This window comes from Montipora capricornis, chromosome 3 (assembly GCF_036669925.1).
Source record: "Montipora capricornis isolate CH-2021 chromosome 3, ASM3666992v2, whole genome shotgun sequence".
In the NCBI taxonomy this organism is placed as follows: domain Eukaryota; kingdom Metazoa; phylum Cnidaria; class Anthozoa; order Scleractinia; family Acroporidae; genus Montipora; species Montipora capricornis.
In genome coordinates, this window is record NC_090885.1 from 37,148,307 (window position 1) to 37,170,646 (window position 22,340).

The window sequence follows — 22,340 nt, forward strand, 5'->3', positions numbered from 1 at the left end:
ATAGGTGGAGGCGATCAATGTGCAGTGCATGGATGCGACAATCACCGTCGATATTCAGAGCGACAGATCAAACTAGAACTGTCTTGAGGTTTTACTGTCATCGAACCAACAAGGAAATGGCAGCTTAAGAGAAACTCCGTCAAAGAAAAACTTCAAAGCCAACAAGAGCACTAAAGTTTACTCTAATCATTTTGCCGGTCGATACCGTTGTGATACTTGCGAGAAGCCCATTTTGTATAAGAAAGGTTATCCAGACGGGGGCGAGAATGTGAAGGCTAGAGAAAGCATCCACACGAAAGGAAAACGAGAGCAACATTTAGCCTTCAGTGACGCAATGCCGTGATAGCTATCTGGAGAAAGAATAAATATGAATAAAGGGGGTAGTTTCTAAAGAAACTGTGGTGCTGCGTCAGTGGGGTAGTAGTACACAAAAATTGTTTTATCAACGGAGTTGATAATGTAAATTGACCTCCGGAGAGGGATTCTAAAAGCTGACGTTTCGAGCGGTAGCCCTTCGTAAGAGCGAATCGATGAATTATGGGTTGCGTGTAGTTTTTATAGTAGAGTAGGAGCTACGCTATTGTGGTAACATGGCAACTTGAAAAACATAAATGCATTAGTTAAATGAAAAGCGTTCGTAAATAGCGTGGGGATTAAGGGCCGGTGCCGATTTAGAAGATGAATTTTTGTTCCAGATTCTTGCGGCTTTCCGTCGTACCTAGATGTAGGAAAAGGCCGCAGATAGCCATGTGTTGTTTGGAGTGGTTAGGGAGATTAAAATGACGAGAAACTGGCTTATATGCATCTTTGTCATTCTTCTCAACAGCGCGAAGGTGTTCGCGGAATCGTTCGCCTCAGTCGTCTACCTTTCTCGGCATTGTATGATATATTACATAACGTACAGGTTATGCAATAAATAACATTTGCGGAGGTACATGTGAAACGATCGGTGATCTTAACAAATCGCTTAGGTCCCGATATTTTGCTAGTGTTAAGAGTGGAAGGACAAGTTTTGCATCGTGAGCGCGTGCATTTGAAAGTGCCGGGTTGCTCGTTAGTTTTGAGTGCGCTTCGAACTAAAAAGTTGCCTAAGTTTTTGTCGCGTTTGAATGAAATTAGTGAAGTTTGCGAAAAGATTTCTCGGGATCATTTTCGAGTAATTTAAAGTTATTAAGAATGATACTTTTGGCTGCGTGATTATGAGGATGGAAAGTGAGGGTGAATGGAATCTGTTCTTCTTATCCTTTTGTGACGTTTTTAGTGCCGGTTGTCGATCAAATTGTTGGGAACGATGATGGCCCGCTTTGACCACTGAGACAGGATAGCCACCTTTTTGGAAAAACTGACACATCTCCTCTGATTTGCTGGAAAAATCGGAGTCATCACTACATAGACGTCGAAGTCTAAGAAATGGATAATAAGGAATGGAGTTCTTGACATTTGATGGATGTGACGATGAATATAACAAATAATTGTGAGAATCATTCTGTAGGTTTGTAGTGCACACTGGTACATAAACCGTTGCCACTGATAGAAACTTTGATATCTAGAAAAGCCAGCGAAGTTTCCGAAATTTCCCAGGTATATTTATTTAAGAGCCGGATGAAAGGAATTAACGGAGGTGATAAATTGATCGAGTTCTTCTCTTCTCTGCTGGATGAAATAGCGCCGATGCAGTCGTCAATGTAGCGGCCGTAGCGTTCAGGTTTGGGGCCGTTGTACTAATTAAACAATTGGTGTTCAACATATCCTACAAAAAGGCTTTCAAAGACTACAAAAAGACTCAAATGCGCGTGCTCACGATGCAAAACTTGACCTTTCACTCTTAACACTAGCAAAATATCGGGACCTAAGCGATTTCAGTTAAGATCACCGATCGCTTCACATGTACGTTATGTAATAAATTATACATTGCCGAGACAGGTAGACGACTAGGCGACCGATTCCGCGAACACCGCGATGTTGAGAAGAATGACAAGATGCATATAAGCCAGTCGCTCGTCATTTTAATCTCCCTAACCACTCCAAACAACACATGGCTATCTGCGGCCTTTCCCTACATCTAGGTACGACGGAAAGCCGCAAGAATCTGGAACAAAAATTCATCTTCCAAATCAGCACCCTTAATCCCCACGGTATTAACGAACGCTTTTCATTTAACTAATGTGTTGTTGTTTTTCACGTTGCCATGTTACCATCAATAGCATAGCTCCTACTCTACTATAAAAACTACAAACAACCCATAATTCATCAAATTCGCTCTGAAGAAGGGCTAACGCTAGAAACGTCAGCTTTTAGAATCCCTCTCCGGTGGTCAATTTACATTATCAAGTCCGTTGATAAAACCAAATTTTTGTTTTTCACTTTCAGTTGATTTCACATCGACAATCAATTTTATTTTCAGTTGTGTACTGCGTTCCATTAGCATTAGCTAAGATCGGCTTGAAGAAGGGAATAGTTTCTGATCAGTTTTGATTTTCGTTTCAAAAACTGTATATGACGACATTCGCTTTTCGGTAGTTTCAGTTGAAGATAGTTTCATTTCCGTTTTCATGATTGTCGCATTTTCAGAATAAGCCTTTACAGGTGTGTTCTTGATCACAAGTAGCTGATGGTTTGAGGTCAGATATAACCACGGGTTGAATTCCAGAAGAATTTAGTGAATCGACCCTATTGACGCTCGGAAGAGGTGGTTTTTGTTTTTTTCAGGAAGAGTTTCTGCAAGCAGCGGGTTGGTTTGAATCAGTTTTCTGCATACATTGAAGGGTGGTCGCGCTGTGGGAATCGAATTCGGTACTAAACCACGGACGCACTATACTACAGTAACGGGGAAATGTGTATAACAGAATTGCGTGCGCGACAGGAAACTAATTTTTGGGTTTTCGTTGCACGCAATGAAAAATCCGGTCATTGTATGACTCGGCAACACATCTTACCGAGCTAACTACATATTTTCTAATTCTCCCGGTATTGTTAAGAAAAAGTATTTTTAGATACCATCGTTAGAAAGTTGGAAAGCTTTTGTTTACTGGTTTTCATTGGAGTAAACGCCGTTAACAACAGTTTTGAATGTGAACAACTATTCTACCATCGCACTTAACCATATGGTTGGGTCACGGAATGTGGACTTTACACTACGGAATTGAACAAGATATTGTAACGTAAAAAAAGCACTGAAATAATATAAATTTTAAAGAAAATCGGCTAAAATTCCTTTGAACAAAGTGTAGGCTACCCGTAGCCTCCTGTTCATTTGTATTCTGGTTGTCATCTAGGTTCTTTGATGCAATGTTCATCGGCAACGAATCATCAGCTACAAGCTCTTTTCAGCATGAGTGGAATAAAGGGTGATGTCAAATTCTTCCAAGGGTACAACGATGGTCCTACACACATCATGGTCGACTTGGAAGGAGTAAACGAGACTCTGACATGGAGCATACGACAACTACCCATGATTTACATAGGAAACGCAGCTACGAGTTGTCACGAAGGCGAAGTTGGAGCATTATATGATCCTACAATGGCTGCGAAATCTTCAAACTACAATACCTCCTGCACTTTATCTAGTAACTCGAGATTCCAGGACTGTGCTGTTGGGGATTTAGCGGGGATGCTTGGGAACCTGAATGCCAACAATTCAAAGGGGAATTTTACACACCAGAGCATGATGATTCCGATCACTGGTCCAAATAGCATCATGGATAAGACACTCGTGCTGTACAGCAGCGACATGCCAAAGGCATGCGCATTGATAACTCCCAAGGAGACAATGATAACGGCGAAAGCAGTCTTCAAATATCCGGTAGCAGGTTATGTTTATTTGAGACAAGTCGTCAACAACTCAGACACAGCCACCAGTCTATTGGTCAACCTTTTTTATGTCAACGCTGCAGAATTGCAAAGTCAATTTCTATGGCAGATTAACCAAGGTACAGTTTCTTGACAAATTCCTGGCGAGATTTTCAACCCAAATAGTATCGATGGACACAACTGCAGCAAAGAAAAACAAGAAAATTGTCCCATTGGTGATATGTGCTCGAAGCACGGTGACGTTACAGTTTCTATGGCAACAAAGGGAATGTCGAAAGCAAAAGCTGCATTTACTGACACCAACCTGCCTCTGAGTGGAACGAACAATGTCATCGGGAAAACGATAGTGCTGTTCTCAAAAGTAGATCCAGAAAGACCTTTTGCCTGTGCGGCGATAATGAAGGTGAAACCAATAGTTGTAAAAGCGACCTTTACGACCAGTGTTCATGACGGTATCGATGGTTATTTCAGATTTTCTCAGCGGTCTCCTTTTGATCCTACCACAACAGAAATTAGCTTGAATGGATTGAAAAGAAAAGCGGAGGGATACCACGTGCACGACTATCCCATGCCATGGGGGATGAAATTTAACGGAAGTAAAGCATGTGCAGGTGGTTACCTTGGTGGACATTGGAATCCTTTTGGCATCGATGCTAAATCAAGTCCTTCTCCTGGAACTGGTATGCAGCAATTTCATTTTCCTTACGATATTTTATCACAATTTTTAGAGGATCTACAGATGAGATTCCGCCTGAACTGTTTTTCAGAACATAAACCATTATTCTCAAATGACACAAGTTCGTTAAGAGAATTACTGGACGCTTTTGATCGCTTTTCTGAACGCTAAATTTCGTAAGTGCTTTGGAATCCTGTGAACATTTGTTATGTTCAGGAATTCGCCGTTTCACCATTTAAATATCACCTGCGAATGTTTTCAAATTCATACGTAATTATAAATCATAAAGTTGAGAATTTATGCGTGGGTAAAAGTGTTCGTGAAAGCTTACCTTTTATCTCGTCGTTTCCACTTATTTCTTTTAGGGACAAATGATGAGTACGAAATCGGCGACCTTAGTGGTAAATATGGATCTTTTCATAATTATACATATTACAACAAAAAACACGTTGACTTCAACCTGCCTTTGTTTGGCAAGAACAGCATCCATGGACGATCAATCGTTGTCCACAAAATGAAAGTTATGGGAAGCGGCAGATGGGTGTGTGCAGACAATCCAGCTGTATTGAACAATGAGATGTTTGTCATGAAGACCAAAGTGACTTTCAAGGGCCCTGCTCTGAACGGTTACATTCTCTTGGTAAGCTATTTAGTTTTATGGCTCTTTTTCCTTATTTTAGGCTATAAAAATCTTCAAATATCGAGAAATCGCTCTTTAATGTTATGCATTACAAACCGAGAAAAAGAAGAGAGTGCTTTCGAAAAACTGATAAATGGGCTGACAGGGAAGTCTTTGGTGAAAGCCTTTAAGAACTCCACCGAATTTGAAATGATATATTATTCAACACTCGAAGAGAAATTTCTTATCTCCAAACGGCCATGTAATATTCTAAACCAATGAAATACTAAATCATTTCACGAAAGGTATCGAAAGGCGCGATTTTCATATGTAGCCATAGAAACAGTGATCTTTTCACATGGGAAATTAACATGTTATCTTCACGTGTGAAGATATCATGTTTTCGCGTGAAAACTCGCTTGGTATTTCATTGGTGTTATATAAAAAATGCATTTCTTTCATTTATTGAATGCTTCACGGCAACAAATGAGCCCAATAAATTGACCTGCTCCCAACTATGTGGCTTCATAGCTGAGATGGAAGAGCGTTGCAGGTTGTCCTGCCATCGCAGCGGGTTAAGGGTTCGAATCCTGTTAAAGCCAACTGAATTTATCAGGCGTCGTCTATGAGAGACAATTGCTTAAATTGTTCAGGTAATTATACAAGTTCGAAGATCACTTCTCCATTTCCTCTACAACCCCACTTCAAAAGATAAATTTCTTTCATTTATTATCATATTTATTATTTGATATGTATTTTTTTTAATTTGAGATTTCTTTTTAGATTCAACAGAAGACCCATGAGAAGTTCATGGGGTCTGAAGAGACAACGATTTACATTGATTTGAGCTATGCCTCCAATTCCAGCAAAAAGGTAAAAACATAAGCGGTTCCTCGATCAAAAATAACAATTTCATGTAAGTTCTGAAATAAGCTACTCATATAAAGCCGCACAATGACCAAAGGCCGAGCGTAAGTTCGATCGACAACCATTAAAATGTTACATTACTATTTTTAAAGGCGTAAAGGCTTTCGTCAGTAAACCAATCATAATTCTTTTGACACGATTCGAAGAAAAAAAATAATCGTAATTCTAATTATAAAGTAAAAGACAAGAAGAGGTATCAATGAAGCGCCCGAAACAAAAAAACAAAGTTTGTTTCCATCATCAGAGCGTGGATCATCCATGGCATGTGCATATGAACCCTGAAGGAAATGACACCTTTGCTGAAATGGGAAAGAGATGTAAGAGTCTTGGACCTCATTATAACCCATACCACGTCTACTTGTCCGTAAGTATTGAATGCCTTTCTTTTTTGTGCTTTCACTATATGCTGGCCAAGTATGGTAGAAGAGAAATGTAAGCGAAAAAGAAAAGTGAAAACGAGTGAATGCAATATTCAAGTTCTTTCTTTTTCAGGGAACCTACAAGAACTCGTGCCTTTCTAACAACATGATGCGTTGTGAAGTTGGGGATCTCTCTGGAAAGCATACGCGTTTGAATGTTGGTTTCGGAAAACAGTTCTTCACTGATAGTGATCTCCCTTTGTTCGGAGACATGTCAGGTGAGATCATCTTGGGCAGTAATAAACGGCCGAAAAAAGAAAGTATTGTGCAACTCACAGGTTAAATATTAAATTAAGTGTTGATCTTCAACTGACTCGACTGTAAAGATAGTAATTTTAAACAAAAGTACGACTAATCCTGAATAGCTACGCAATTGATCAACCAACCAACCACGTTCCGGATCGACCAAAAAACAATAAAGACATCTCCCAACCCATCCCCAAGCCGCAAATAAGACGCCCAACTGATATTTTGAACTGAACTACATTAACATTTTTCTTTGTGCATCATTTCTTTTTTGTCCCCACATATTATTAAGTAAATGTTACATTTTTTCATTTCTACGTTTATAGCCTTCCGAACAGGTCGCTTTTCATTGTACAGTGTGTAACAAATTGTCATTTTTACTTAGAACTTAAGGCTCTCTTTTACAGTGAGGTTCGGAGAACTATCGATGACTTTGTTTCCTCAGTTGTTGGTCGCGGAATCGTGGTCCATGCAGAAAATGGTGGTTCAGCTCGTTTTGCGTGTGGTACTATCAAACCCGTGGAATCCTTATACGTGGAAAAGGTGCTGCAATTTGTGGAAGGAGCTGGATTTTCACAGTAAGCTTTAAGATGAGAACAGTGTAAGAGTTATAATATTAGTTGTCAAATTGGGCTGGGTACAGGACGGATTCCAAGGGTTAAAAGCTGTATCACATGATCAAAACTCCGCCTGCATCATTTCTGGATGGACTCCGGAAATTTCATCAGTTTTCGGATCTTTCCATGGTCGAGCCTTTTAAATGCATGGCCTCCGTTGTTCAAAGGGTGAATAGCTCTAGCCATTGGGTAAATTACTATTCAATGGAAAACGTAATTTTGGTTTTTGATTGCAGTCGTCTACTAGATTATGATTTATCTATCCCTAGTCTGACTGTAGAACCGTGTCTCATAATAATGGTTTTAAACCATGCTGTGGTTTAATTTTCTTTTTGGTTTGAAAAGTTCATTTTTCTTCAAACCAGTTTAAATTTTTAAAACTGGTTTAATATTTTTAGAGCACTGCCCATTTTTACATATTTGGATATCTTTCTTTAATTGCTTTTATGTGAGTGTGTATAAAATAAACTAGAGAAATCATTTTAAGATTATTGTGATGGATTGTTGTCTCTGATGCTATCAAAGACAATAATATAATTATTTATGGCATGTGAACAATAATATTTAGTGTTTGTGGTTAAACGCTCAGCTTAGCCGGTGATGAGGGTTAGGCACTCATTTTGAATGGTTAGCTTTCATGTAAGGTAGGGACACTACTGACCTGCATTTTAGTAAGTAGGGGTAAGCTCTCAATTAGGTTTACGCACTCATTTAAACCGGTTAGCATTTCATGAGGTGCGTAACAACTGCAGACCACCTGCAAATAGCGCTGATAAACAGTATTTAAGTCAGTCTGTAAAGCACCCATTTCAAATAGCGCTGAGAAGCAGTATTTAAGTCGAAGCACCCATTATAAAACGGTTAGCTTTACTGCGAATTAGGGTTTGTCTGCCGTCTGCCATCTGTGGTCAATTGGATTAAGGGGTAGGCGCGCAGAGGTAGAAAGTTCAAGATCATGTTCTGGTGAGTATACAGAAAGCTCTTGAGTAAAAGGAAATGTCTGTGAGTAGTGTTGTGTAGAGGGGGTGGGCATATTGGGGGATGTGTGTAAAAAGGGTGGGGTAGGATAGAGGGACTGGAGAGGATCAAGGCGGGGTAGGTGGGTTTAAGGGTGGAAGAGTTGTCTTGTTATTTTTTTGACCCCCAACAAAAACCAAGCCCCTTTATTTTAAAAAACCGCCTTCCCCCCCCCCCCCCCCCCACAGGAAAAAAAAACATTTTTTAGACAGTTCAAGATACAAATAAAACCAGTTTAAAAAATTTAAGCTGATTTGAAAAAAAAAGGGACCGGTTTTAAAAAAAAATCAAACCAAGAACAAAATTAAACCACAACATACACACCACCAATTTGACCAATACGACCATTTGTAAAATAACCACCGCCATCATCATCATCATCATTATTATTATTATTATTATTATTATTATTATTATTATTATTATTATTTCGAATTTGCTTTTTAGTTATAGCCTTAACAGTATTATTTTCTGGTAGGAAAAACTTCGCAAGAACTGTTTCGGAATTGTTGGATATCCCCACATGGCGGATATTTTACATCAGAGAGGAAGAAAGCAATATTCAGGGCTGTGTGACCATTAAATTTGGAATCATTGGAAATGGTTAGTGTAATCTTGTTTCTAATCCCCTTTATTACTTTTCGTCAGATTTCATTTTCGATGGGGGATGGGGGGGGGGGGGGACTTAGTATATGAAGCGGTTGGGATGCTGGTCGAAAATTTTGAATGAAACCCCTAAAGGACACCAATCTGGGTTTTGTCCGGGATATTTCGACCCCTAAAAGAGACCATATTTACAACATACTAAATTTAATTTTTTTAATATTTCTTCGCGTAAAACCCGAAACGAGACCTTTACGGCTATATATGGGCTACATATGATGGCGTTTTCCCCAGAACACACAAAGTGATACCAAAATCCGAAATTTACACCCCTAAGCGAGAAGACGAGCATCCCCACCCCGGGAATTTCATTGCTTTTAACAGTTGTTTCATAACCTGCAAAGAAAATCGGTAGTGACATGTCCGCAGTTCCACTATATGCATTTTCACATATCTTCTGTCATAAAAGTAGTTCCTATATCGATCCCAACATAACAGAACACAAACGTTTCAAATTCGTATTTACATGACAATTTGAATGACGGTTGACATTTTGTAAGGTACTGTGAATAATTTCCAGTGATTACAAGATTATAAGATGTTGCATATCAGGAGAAGAGGGTTTGCTAATCGCTCAACCGCACGTTTTCACAGAAAATCAAGTGCGTGAGCCTTCCAAAAATTTCGATTCCATCTTAAAGAGCTCTCCAGGAGAACTGAAGGAGTTTCAACCTAAGGATGAATGCCGGCCTTCGTCTCCGACAACAGGTAAGAAACAGAATGATGCTTGAATCTAGCTGAGACAACATGAGACAGTGCATGAGATCATTTAACAAGGGACATTGCAAACAGAGCTGTCACGACTTAAGCCCCTTTTAAGGTGTCTGTTTTTGGGTGCATTTAGGTAGAGGTACGATGATTTCTCAAAAGAAAGGGCATCGAAAAGGTATAATAAGATTTAGAAAGTCGGCGGCATAACAACGCACATAAACAATAGATCTGCTTATTTGGACTACACGCCGCGCAAGATTGGACCTACAGTAGTTCTGGCTCAAAGGAACAAGCAGCACACACTAAGACTGGATCTGCTTCTCAAACTGCACTTCCTTTATTCCCGTAAAAACACATTTACTGAATAGTTACTGATTGCTTTAAATCATAGTATCCCGGAGCTACCTTTGAATCCTCAAGACCAGGGACTAGTACAATCATTATCTAGAGAACTTGAAATATTTCAGCAAAATTTGGGTTAGTGTGAATCATGTGGCTCTTTCAAGAACTTGGATGCATGGATGCCACTTCTCTTTCTATTTGGGAAGAATGCGTTTCCCTTAATTTGTAGGTGTTCCTTTGTAGCTATCAAATCTCCGTTCTCCGTCAAGGTGCATGTCACAAGGAGTTGCCATCAATTGCAGAACTAAACTTAGGCAAACGATACTTTGTTATTGATCGCCTCTTTCTTTCTCTCTTCCTCTCTCTAGATCCGTTCCCAGAGTCACTAACACCTCCACCTAGCAGATCACGAACCAATCGTATGAGTTTGTTCGTCACATTCAACACAATGATGATGTTCATAGCTGTGCTTACGAATTAGAGATGACCGTTTCAGCTGCTTGCAGTGACGTGCACGAATTTTCTTGATGTCTCTACCTCCTCGTTTCGCGCCGTCAGTCCATTTCTCGAAAGTCCCGAAAACTTTATAGGCCCGAGAAGACTTTTGTGAACTTGCCAAACACTTGTCCAGGAAAGCCGATCTTTTAACATGTTTTCAATGTAACGAATTCGAAACGCAAACTGACTATGAAAATTGACTATTCAAATCCTCTCCTTTCTCGAGATACAGATCTAGAGGGAGTTATGACACTCGAAAATGGCCCGTAAAGTTTCGGGACTTTCGAGAAACGGGTCCCTGGTTTTGAGTTAATGTAATACACTCGTTTTTGATAAGAACGTCTAATTTTGGGGCCGAGGCTGGCCGTTCTCAGTTTTTGCGAATTTGAGCCTGAAAAAAACGTTCTTAACATCGTGGTGTGGTAGTGGCTAAGTTCGACAACAAACTGGGATAGTTGTTCTTCAGTGCGTCATAAGAAAACGGCCATATTGTAAATGTTAAAAACGACCCTAACAATTTGGTTAACTGTCCTGTTAGACTACAGTTGTACATTTATTTTGCTCTTTATTTGCATTACTGACAAGAACTTCCACGGCAAAAAAAGAAAGAAACAGTTGCGCTAAACAAAGACCTTATTCAGTAGCTGACTCTCAGCCCGGGTATATTCTTTAGTGGTATATTCTGAAAATGTTTAGTTAATCTCAGCCTGAGCGTTTTTATTAGAAAAAAGAATATATGTTGTCGTTCAAATCTTTATCAGGTTGAATCCGTTTTTACCTATAGGTCAGTTAAATTGGTGAACCTCATTTTACCTAGGCTGAATGTTTAAAGCAGCTATCAACCCCCCAAAAAGGTCTGAGAGCACCTATACTTTCTCTCAAGCTCTGTCTTACTCATCTCATGCAACACATCTTGTTAATCTTCCGTTGTCTTATCGGTTTCTGTATTCGTACACTTGTCCACACAATCTCAATATTACAACACAGTAAGGGAACAAGCAAGTGTACTATGCACTTCAACACTTCACTAAAACGACGAACATGCTCAACCCAGCACAGCTTTTTTCATTCACTACGTGCACAATCCCATAATACACCTCTCTTACCACCCCCCCCCCCCCCCCCCCCCAAAAAAAAATTGCATAACGATTGTTTGCAATTTCTCATGGGACAAGAAGATGTCCCATTAGAGAAATCGAAAACAATGCCTATGCAGATTTTTGAGGGGTAAAAGAGGTGTATTATGGGATTTGTGCAAGTAGTGAATTATTAACTTTATTAACTTTAACTGTTAATTATTAACAGTTGATATCCATGTATAATAACCAAAACTAATAGCCTAACCTGACCCTATTTTCCTGTAGGCTTAATTTAGGGTCCAAAAAAGTTTCTTCAATTCATCTGAGTGCGTATTCAACCTAGATAAAAAGAGAATCACCAATTTAACCTAGCTAAAAACGGATTGGACCTGAGAACGGATTTTACCGGCAACATATACGTAATCTACCTTTAGTGGATCATCTCTATTGAAGGAATCGTTTAATCAAATTGAGTCAGGCCAAGCGCGAAACTGATTTCGTGGTGGCTGGTTTGATTTCTAGTCTTTTTATAAATGCTCTTTGCCTTTTAGAAATCTCGTATCGCCTATTGTCAAGATGAGATACGACCTAGAAGAGAGAGAACTTGCAACAAAATATAATTTGATAAACAGTTACTACACGGTCTCTTAAGTCTGTTTAAAGTAACAGGAAAACCATTTAATTTGATGGTTAAATTGACCTTTAGATAATTAACAAAGAAAATTTTGTCTCAAGAGTTGCTGGATCGCAAATTATACCGCCTGGCCTAACTGTCCTAACTGTTCAATATGACGGGTATGCCTTAACGCCCGCGCACACCTCTTGAGGTGTTCTCGGCACTCCAAATATTGGCACTGTGCCAATCTTATGAATGTATAAAAGGAGTTTAATTGAAGCCGTTAGAGGAAAATATCGGACCTTTTCAACTGAAAACTATAAACTACGACAGAAATGCAGATCCCTATAAGAAAACAAAAGAGGAAAAGGTCTGGCGAACAGAAGGATTCACCTTTGGAAATTATTCTGAGCTTTGGAAATTATTCTGAGGAGCTATGCATACCCCCACCAAACGTCGCAAAACCCTTCACGTGTCTAGGAAATCAACTCGTCTTGCATGAACTCGCCGGAATGTTATGTAACAACGTTGCATTTCAAATTCAGTGTGCATCAAACCAAATATGAATGTCAAAATGCCGAAAACGCAAATAAACCCGAAGTGCTTTTTAATATATGACTAGCTTTAGAAGAGACGTCGGTGCGATGAGGGAAAAATGAGGGAAAAAGCAAAGCGCTTTTATTCAAACAATTTATCTCAATTGAGCAGTCCGTACGTACGTTTGGCCTGCATGGTAAAGGTATAACTAAACAAAATGAGAGAACCGGGTGCTGCAATTGGGACAATGAACGAAGTCACATGGCTGCATGATGATACAACTTGATTGGAACCGTGGTGGCCATCCAAAAAGTAATTGGAATAGCTCATTCCCCAAGTCCTATACATCTTCGAATACCTGAACAAATCAGGGTCGGCCAGGGTTTTTGGGTATACGGTATACAGGGGCTTTTTAAATCGGGTATACGGTATATTGCAGCTTAAATACGGGTATTTCAGGTATACATTATACAATGCTTCCATTAATTGTGGTTATATTTGGATGAATTTTGGGTATTTTTGGGTATTTTGGCGAATTTTTTCGGGTACACTGGTATACCACACCCCCCCCCCCCCCCCCCCCCTTCACCGAATGAAATGGACGGAAAGATATGAAGATTCTATTTCCAAGTAAATAATGTTTTCTTGATAACTACATGCGCTAAGAACAACCGATTTGCACTGTTAAAAATGGCTGCTTCTGATCCAACAGTATCAGTCTCGTGAACACCTTCTTCACGCCGTTTTCACTCAGCTCTCTCGCTTTCCCTCTCCGGTGGGTCACCTTCCCCAACAAAAGCTAATGGTAAATAACCTTGTTTAGTCCCACCTCTATGTTTTCGAAGGATCATTAAACCAATTTCTTCCTTGAAACGTAACATGACTAAGCTAACAGCGATTCCAATGATCGGGAATAATGTTAAACTGAATGCTAAGGCAATACTTGGTGCTTCATTAGACAAAGTCACTTTGTCTCGATGTCTTGATGAATGAAAACAAAGATATGACGAGTTAATCAAGCCCCATTTTTCCCGAAACCTTTCCACGTGCTGATAAACATCTTCCTTCGTTCGGCACTCGTAGTTCCGAAGTTTGTACGAACAATGTTCGGCCACTCGCCGTCGATCCCTCACAACAAGAGCACGACGCACAGCCTCATGGTTGTTGAAAGAAACAAAGATTTGAATGCAGGGATAATAAATCATGCATTTCGATTTGCTGGTGTGTCCAGTGCAGGGACATTGGAGTTGTTGACCGCCAACTGTGTTTAGTTTGACATCGGTTACATTGCACCTTCCCATCCAGTATTGCATACTTTCAATTTTTGGCAGGGTTACTAATATCATCTCAAGCAGAAGAAACAGACCACAAACGATAAGAATTGCATTCGCAACTCGTTTCACAGCTTTCATTATTCTTGTTTGAGCTGTTTTATCGTTGAAGTGACGAGTCATGATTCTTTTAAAAAGGGAGCTGTCAGTCATAGAATGTGCTCCGTTGGTGACACGCTCTGAGAACTGTGCCAAGTTTCTCTCCTGACAATGTAATTAAAAAACATATGTTGTAAACAATATATAGATCAAATTTATGTGCAACTAACAGTAAGTTAGCGAATGGTTTGATGCGAGGAGTCATGTCATTGCTTCACTCAATGATAAAAGATCGTTTGCGTGAGAGTAGTCCTGCGCATGAGAAGGACGACTGTTGGACTGGCATCGATACAAGCTGGTTTGCTTCGAACTACCACTAAACCGATACATCTATATATATTACAGTGTAATTTTAAGTGCTCTCTGTATTCCCATGCAATCCACTTAGACTTTAGCCCTTGTGATGGAAATGGAACAAAACAAAGAAAGAGAAAATCTCTGACCATGGTGGAAATTGATCCACCGGACTTCAAATTACATTGCAAGAGAAACCTGTGTTGAATAAAACGTTTGTCAATGAATAAACGTACCCCTTCCCGTTACTTCCACTAAACCATTTCCAACTACTACCGACACCATACAAAGCCTTATTGACGAAACCAACAAAACAGTCAAACAACGACAGAGCTTCAAACCTTCTACAGATCAAGGAGGGATTACGTTTTTGCAAACGTTGGCCGTGTAGCACTTATATTTGAACAGACTTAACTGATTAGAGTGTAATGTGAAGTGCTAAGTATCTACCCAATATAAACCACGTGAGCTTTAGCCTTACTGATGGTCGTGGGTTCAATTTCCACCCTGGTCAGAGTTTTTCTCTGTCCTTGTGTAGGCCCATTTCCATCAGTAGGGCTAACGCTCACATGGTTCATATGGGGTAGATACTTAGCACTTCACATTACACTCTAATCAGTTAAGTCTCTTCTAAAGATCAAGACGAACGAACCACCGTCTTCCCAGGCAACAACACCACGGTTGGCTAGATCAGACCAGTAACATCATGATTCTAATGACCAACCAGGTCAAAGACAGGGGTACTCGTGCGCTTGAAGGGGTTAGTTTCTAAAGGCCCATTTAAACTGTTTCAACATTTGCTTCAACTTGTATTCAACACTCTGTTCAACACGTTTTAACACTGAGGTCGTTCAACATTGCTGAAAGGGTAAAATGTTGAAAGCGTGTTGAATCAAACTTAGAGAGTGCATGATTTAAACTTTTATTCCACATCGATTCAACCTTTCTCTTGTTATAGAAAATGACGGATGGAGTTGAAGCCACTTAAACACTTCGCTCAACATTTGTGGAACACAGCGTGTCATCTGGCCGTAAAATCTGAACGGCAGAGTCTGCTCAATTGTTGGCGCGTTGTTGAAACCATATGAATCGCTTCCAAACAAGTGTTGTTTTGCTTCCACCATCTTCCCAACATCCGTTCAACTTTGTTGAATGCATTTTGAAGCACTCGAAGTTGAATCCGTTTAAATGGGCGTAAAGAAACTGTCGTTTTGTGTCGGTGGGGAGTGCACCATGGACATATGATTTTTATCAAACAAGTTCATTTAACAATTAGACCGGTAGCCCGGAAGGGCTACGGGTCAATAGCCCATGAGCCGTGGCCCGAGGGCGAAGGGTCTAATTGTTTTTGTATCACCCAACTAGTCGGACAGAAAAGGCAATAACAAAGTTAGCAAATGCAAGTTGAAGAAATATTTATTTGGGAATAAAACGAAAGAAAGCGTCTCGCTTTTCGCTACTCGAGGACTATTACTAATAGTCCTCTAGTAGCGTAGCCAATCAAAATGCAGCATTTGCATTAGTCCACTCGTTGGGTGATACTAAAAGGGTATATTAATCACTATAAAAAAGATTTGTGAGATGATGTTTAGAGCGTTAGTCCTTCATCATGGCGAAGGATCAGCCCTCTGAAAACGGGCTAACGCTCGAAACGCCAGCTTTTAATTAGTTTAAAATCTTTTTTACAGTGCTTAATTGAGGGTCTATTAAACTCTGGCCGGCGGTTTAAGCATATTTTGAGTGTCGGTCTACGGTTTCAGTCGCATTTTTGTGGCGGTTTACGGTCAAGAAATTACCGGGCGGTTTGCGGGGAATCATAACCTTATCACGTGGTTTTCGGTTTTTGCATGTTGGCTGGCGGTTTTCGAGAAGGTTTATAGGAGATTCCAAACTTGGCTTTGCTGTGAAGCTATAAAGGCGGTTTCGATTTCAAGGAGAAAAAGAAAGCGGTTCGCGGTCTAAAAAGAACAAAATAAGGCGGTTTGCGGATTGTGCGGACCACTCTAATAGACCCTCTTAATTTACCTTTATCAAGTCCAAATTTATCAAGACCAAATTTTCATTCGTATTCGATTCAATGTAAAAGGACAAACCACTTTTGATGCTCAGGTCTTACCCCTCATGGTTTTTTTTGAGTAGTTGGTACCCTAATTTATTAAAATATTATTTTTTTAAATGTATATATTTCTAGGTACAAATAAAAGTCATTGTCGTTCGCTTGAATCTTAGAATGTATTCCGCTCAGGTTGTCGAAACGTCAAAGTCACCCGCAACAGTCCTTCTGGCACGACTACTCTTTCTTCATCAAGTTTTGAAGCAGTTGGTTGCAGAAAGTACGTTTGGTAAACAACGAAGGTCCTGTTTGTTCCCTGGTATTACATACCCGTATGAATAAATAACCTACATCTATAGCGTATAAAACAGGCTTCTCAAGTGGTATTTTTGAATTCTTTCACGGACTTTGAAAACTCGTTAGGCCATCATCTTTTTTTTTCTCCGTTTAAGCGTCGTCCGACCGACCCAAATTGGGGTACCAGGCCTTTTATTCCAAGACCATAGTCATGTGATTTTTTGTTTTAGATTTTATTTTTCAAGCCGACCGACCGACCCAATATCAGGAAACGCATTCGACACTAAACGAAAAAAAAATGGGATGACGTTAGCTAGAAAATTGACTTTGTCTCTCCGAAAAAGACAAAAAAACACCTAACCAGGCTCTGCTCTTAAACAATTTCAATGTATTTGACTTCTGGAAACCAACGTAATTTCTTCCGTTATGATTCGAAGTTCCCGACAATCATTTCTCTAAAAAAAAACATGATTTTGGGAATCTTGGGTAGGCTAAATATTTCCCAACAGAGACTTTTACCGTCTGCCGGCAATCCTTGCCGCGTGGGTTTGATTACAGAGTTTCAGCCATTAAATCCAACACCACAGTGTGTAAGATATTCATTTTAAAGCATGTTTTTTCTTTCATGGCTGGAAATCAGTAAAATTTTAAAATCGTTTTCCATGAGGTAATATCATGCACTCATAATAACTCAGTGTCGACCCTCGAAACGATCGCCGCGACCGTAGAGTCATGACACAATGAATATTTCTTTTTTCTTCCGAGAAGCGCTGCTTGATGAATTTCACCAAGGTATACTGTTGTTTGAAATACAAAGTGATACGTCTACTTGAAAATATGGCAATAAGGCCAAGTACAATTTATGCTTTCCGTCACTGCTTACAAATTTACATATATTTTATCGAATTATCTCTCGGCCGAATATCCCCTTCCGTTCATTTTCACTCCAGTTTGCTGCATATGATGAAAAATTATCAGACTATTGAAACAGCGTGAGTTTATCGTTTGAAAAAATAATATTATCTCTTGATTCTAGGGTTTTTCGTTGTTTAATTTTCCCGGTAGAAACGATTCTGGACTAAGTATATTAAGGAGCCAACTTCAGTGTAGCCTAAAGCGCTAGGAACTCTTAGTTAAGGACACGTCATGTTTTTGTATTTTTTAAAACCGTAATAGTAACCATGTACTGAAGCAGACCTGGCAGTTTCCTTTAAATCAAAACAAAGAAGAAGAATTGTTTTCTGATGACAACGCGCCGGCAAAACGAAAAATCATTCGTGAAAAGTTAGGAGTCGAGGAAACCGCATCTCCTTGAATTAATTTGACAAACTCAGCTCAATTTACCGAATATATTACGCTTCTTTGGCTATTTGAAGACATTAACCATTGTATCAACACAAATCCTCGCTCAATTAAAGCGTTCAGGAGAAATGCTTTAAGTCCAAATGCTGATTAAGAGTCTTACAACTACAAAATTACTGTAGTTTTTAGTGAATTCGGCAACCAAATCTAATCCATCATGGAACATTTTTCTTACCTTCACTCATCTCTCTCGGGCAATATCGCTTACAGCAAATATTCAAATGTCGAGGATAAAAATAGATAAACGTGATGATGCTTTGTCACATGCAGAGAAATATTATAAGCCCCACAAAACCGTACGACTTAATTTCATGACTTTAGACTGAGGGCCAATGGATGATTAAATGGAAATTTGCCACTTAACTTGACAGGATTTGACTCGTCTACTATTTTGACCAATGACTTTCAAATACCTTTTACAGCTGTCTCTGTTAGTAGTTTATATCAAACATGATGTCTCCCTTAGAGACCAATTACTAGAATAGATATATGCAGCGGGCTCTTTTTGGGGGGCTGTGTTTTGGAGCTGACGCTCTGTTGAGGCTACCCTGCGTTCTGGCGAAGCTTATAAATAAAATAAATAAAAAGTAAATCATAAAAAAATAATAATAAAAAGGGATGTTCTTGGCGAAAATTTCTCGCAAAATCAAAATGCCCGCTTATATTGCGACAGGAAAGTGTTAAGTGGAAACAAGGCCTATTTTGAAAGAGGGTTGTCCCAGATTATTAAACACAATAAGTTCCTATCAATCAGTTCCGAGTAAAGAGATTTCCGTGTCCCTGACTTGAAATCATGTGCTCAAAAATCATGATCTCCTCTATGAAGTAGTTGTGCCTCTTTCCATCTATGTAATACCTAATATGATATATAAATTTAGAATTTTATATGATTAAATTGAAATCAATTGTAGATATTAATTTTTTAGGAATTTTGGATTCTTAAATCTTAATTAGGATTATTTTATTTTATTTTATTTTAACTAGCTTTGTTTTAGTGTCCCCAATTAGTACCGTAATGTACTACAATTCTTTTGTGACATTTAAATAAAGGTTTCATCATCATCATTATCAAGGTGAAGCCGAGGAGAGAGATCTTTGTTTTTGGTTACGACATGGAAGCGACGTCGTGACAAGTAATTGAAAGACTTATATAATAAAAACGAAAGCACACTGTTTTCAATTCTAAAAGAGAGAATGTCCCAAGAAATCCCGCGTTATTACAACTGAAAATGCAAACTAAACGAAAATTTGCTACTTCTCCCAGCTTTCATCAATAGACTGAAGGTAGGATACCGTCTTAAATTTGGATAAAATGACGGGAATATACTCCTCTGCGAAACCTTCTCACTTGTACTTCCTCTACATTCCCAAAATAATTTCTTAGTAACATATTCAAGGTAGAACTTGCTATTATGAAGGCGTAAAATTGTCATGACTTGTAGTTGAGAATTTAGTTTCTCGCCTCAGTTTGTACACTGCTGCTTTCATGCAATGCGCTCATGTCAGGAGAACCAGGGGGAAAAAAATTTGTTGCCGACAAACTACGGTCTGCCACCCCGGTAAGGCTAAAGTTTGTTATCCAGCGGTCGACGACGTGGCCACTTTATCGTCAAGCGCATCCTTTGGAAAGTGCTTTCTTGTGATCGAGTGAATAAATTTCCGCCTGAGGTCGCTCGCAGGGCTGCCATTGCGTTCTTGGTGGGTTAAAATGAAAGTATAATCTTTGTCAATTGATTCTGATGTGGAATTGTGACCGTGGGAATATTTTATCTCGGAACATTTGACTCAATTTGGTGGTCTCTGTAGAATGGAGTGTGCAGCCAAGGTATTTTATAATAAGGTGGGCAACCGAGAAATTGAAAAACGGCTCAAATTGCGTTTAATCTGGAAAACAACCACACAGGAAGGAAGCTTCCCACAATGGCAAAAAGGTAATATAAGGCTTTTTAATTGAAAAATTTTTCATATAATCTTCTTCTGTAGCCTTTCGGGATTGCCATACAAATCCTTATAGCTGGCTTTTCCTCATGCTGAGCTTGGGGCGCCTATGGTCTGAGCATGATGAGCCAGAAGTCCCTGATTGGATGACTTTCGAGGTTCTCGATATTAACCAAAGGAAATAATGGCTCTAAGGACCTGGTCCATTTTGTCTCTGGCTCGGAAGACATTGGTATTGCTTATTTTCAATCCAAGAGAAATTGATTGGAGCACTGCATTGCTACTCGTCGTCAAAAATGAGCTATTCAACCTTTTCCCACCAATCTTATACAATATTGAAGGTTCTTGAGGGCAAGAATCCTCTTCGATCTCAACATGGACCGGATAAGGAGGAGGAAATGAAGCATAACGAGAGGGTGAAGAAGAGGGCGCCGCGATGAAATTTGTCTTGAATTGTAGAATGCTGTCAATTGTCAATTCACCAGACATTTGACTTCAGTTGTTTTGTAGTCTTAGATGATATGCGCAATTTTTGGACTGAATTATACGCCTTATTCGCAATAAGATAAATTTTCGTATTTCCAAGAAGGTCCAAGAAGGCTCACCCACCCTGTTATCATCTAAAATATCGATATCTTTATTGTTCTTTAGTCAATGATGAGTATCCCTCGTACAGGGAAGGGAGATCAGTGCTCTTGCTCAAAACTTTATGTGTGAATAGAAGACAAAATGATGATTTAGTTTTTGGGTCCTCGGGCAGTTAGACGTTTCTTTTTGTAGCAAAGTGGTCAACCACACTGCTCAAACAGGAACTGATCACAGATTGTTCCCAAAGACTTGCGCGATACGTTCCCGGCCCTCATTTTTGAAATCGACCAGGAACTGAAGACGTCATATGCCGGACGATGGCATCCTCGGCGAATTTTCAGGTTTCAATAGACCGGGAAATTTTTCTAGTAAGCCTGCTATTTATATCCGTGTCGGCAAACCCGAGGAATAATTGGCAACATGCTTTTTTTTAGATGAAAGTTTCGTGCTGAACACGAAAATTGTATTTACCAAGCTTGATTTTGAGTTTTAACCGAAAAACTCGCCTTTTAAATACCGACCCAAATGCCAAGCATGGAAACGAGGCTAAACTGTTTCCCGTTTTGTTAAAGCCAGTTTTGAATCGAAACATTTTCCCAAATAAGCTAACTATAATTTTTGTCATCGTGGAAATTGTTTATCCATGGTGGATACCTTAATGAGCTCTCATATTTTCCTCCATTTATAAAGAAGAAACGAAAGAGAGTGAGAAGTCTGACGCCACCAAAGCTCACAGGAGCATCCTTCAACGCACAGCATATGACGCTAGTAGAAGAGTTAGATTTGCCTCGAATACTCAGCCACGGATTAATTTCTGTTCCCCTTGCTATCGTAGATACCAATAATCAGCTGTGCAGTGGAAATAAGACCGTGATGATGGTTCTGTTTGACATCAAGTGACACAGAACGTCCTGGGTTCATTCCAATTACGAGAAGATCGACCCTAGTAGTTGATAGTCAAGCATTAGTCATGGTGCTGGGATTCGACCTTCAGAGTGCAAGTTAAGACATCCGACGACCTCACGGATAAATTTGTGAAAGTTGTCTTTGTTTGTTTGTTTCTGGAAAGGACCGTACTGATTAACATTTTGCAGATAAAGGGAAACGTCCGAACACCGACATCAGAGTGCTTAATTAAAGGTTTCCCGAAGATGAAGTGGACACTTGAACATTACGATTCTATACACTCAGATGGAGAACGCCACGTTGTCGCATGTCACGACACAGATGTTCTGCTCCTTTGAGTTTCACACTTCGACGAGCTGAGCTTCAAGCAGTTGTGGATAACAGCTGGGACATAAAAGAAGCCCAATTGGAAGTATCTTCCTATTCACCCGAATCGTGTGGGTGTGAAGAAACAATTCCTCAAGGGGAAACCCTTCTTTCATTCCATGCTATAACGGGTTGCTATACAGTGTCCTTCTTTGCTGGCCGTAGCAAAACAATGGCATGGATAACTTTTGTACAACACCACATGCTACTGGAAAACCTAGGGAATGGTGACTTGGATGATTCCACAGTGGAGTCCGCAGAGAAGATTATCTGCATATAACGTTACAGATGTCGAGAACTACAATGAAGCGCGCACAACGTTGTTTTTT

General features: G+C 39.6%; 1 protein-coding gene and 1 pseudogene across 1 annotated transcript; one reads left to right on the top strand and one right to left on the bottom strand.

Annotated features, from left to right (window-relative positions):
- LOC138043027 (uncharacterized) overlaps nt 1-10,553 on the top strand; it is a 13,075-nt pseudogene extending 2,522 nt beyond the window's left edge.
- A 2,343-nt stretch (nt 10,554-12,896) lies between these two features.
- LOC138043030 (uncharacterized) lies at nt 12,897-18,514 on the bottom strand. The gene is made up of 2 exons (XM_068889136.1): nt 18,389-18,514; nt 12,897-14,312 (listed from the first exon to the last, which is right to left on the bottom strand). Exon 2 carries the CDS (start codon nt 14,259-14,261, stop codon nt 13,524-13,526), a length of 738 nt encoding a protein of 245 aa, XP_068745237.1. The 5' UTR covers nt 14,262-14,312; nt 18,389-18,514; the 3' UTR covers nt 12,897-13,523.
- Between the last annotated feature and the right edge of the window lie 3,826 nt (nt 18,515-22,340).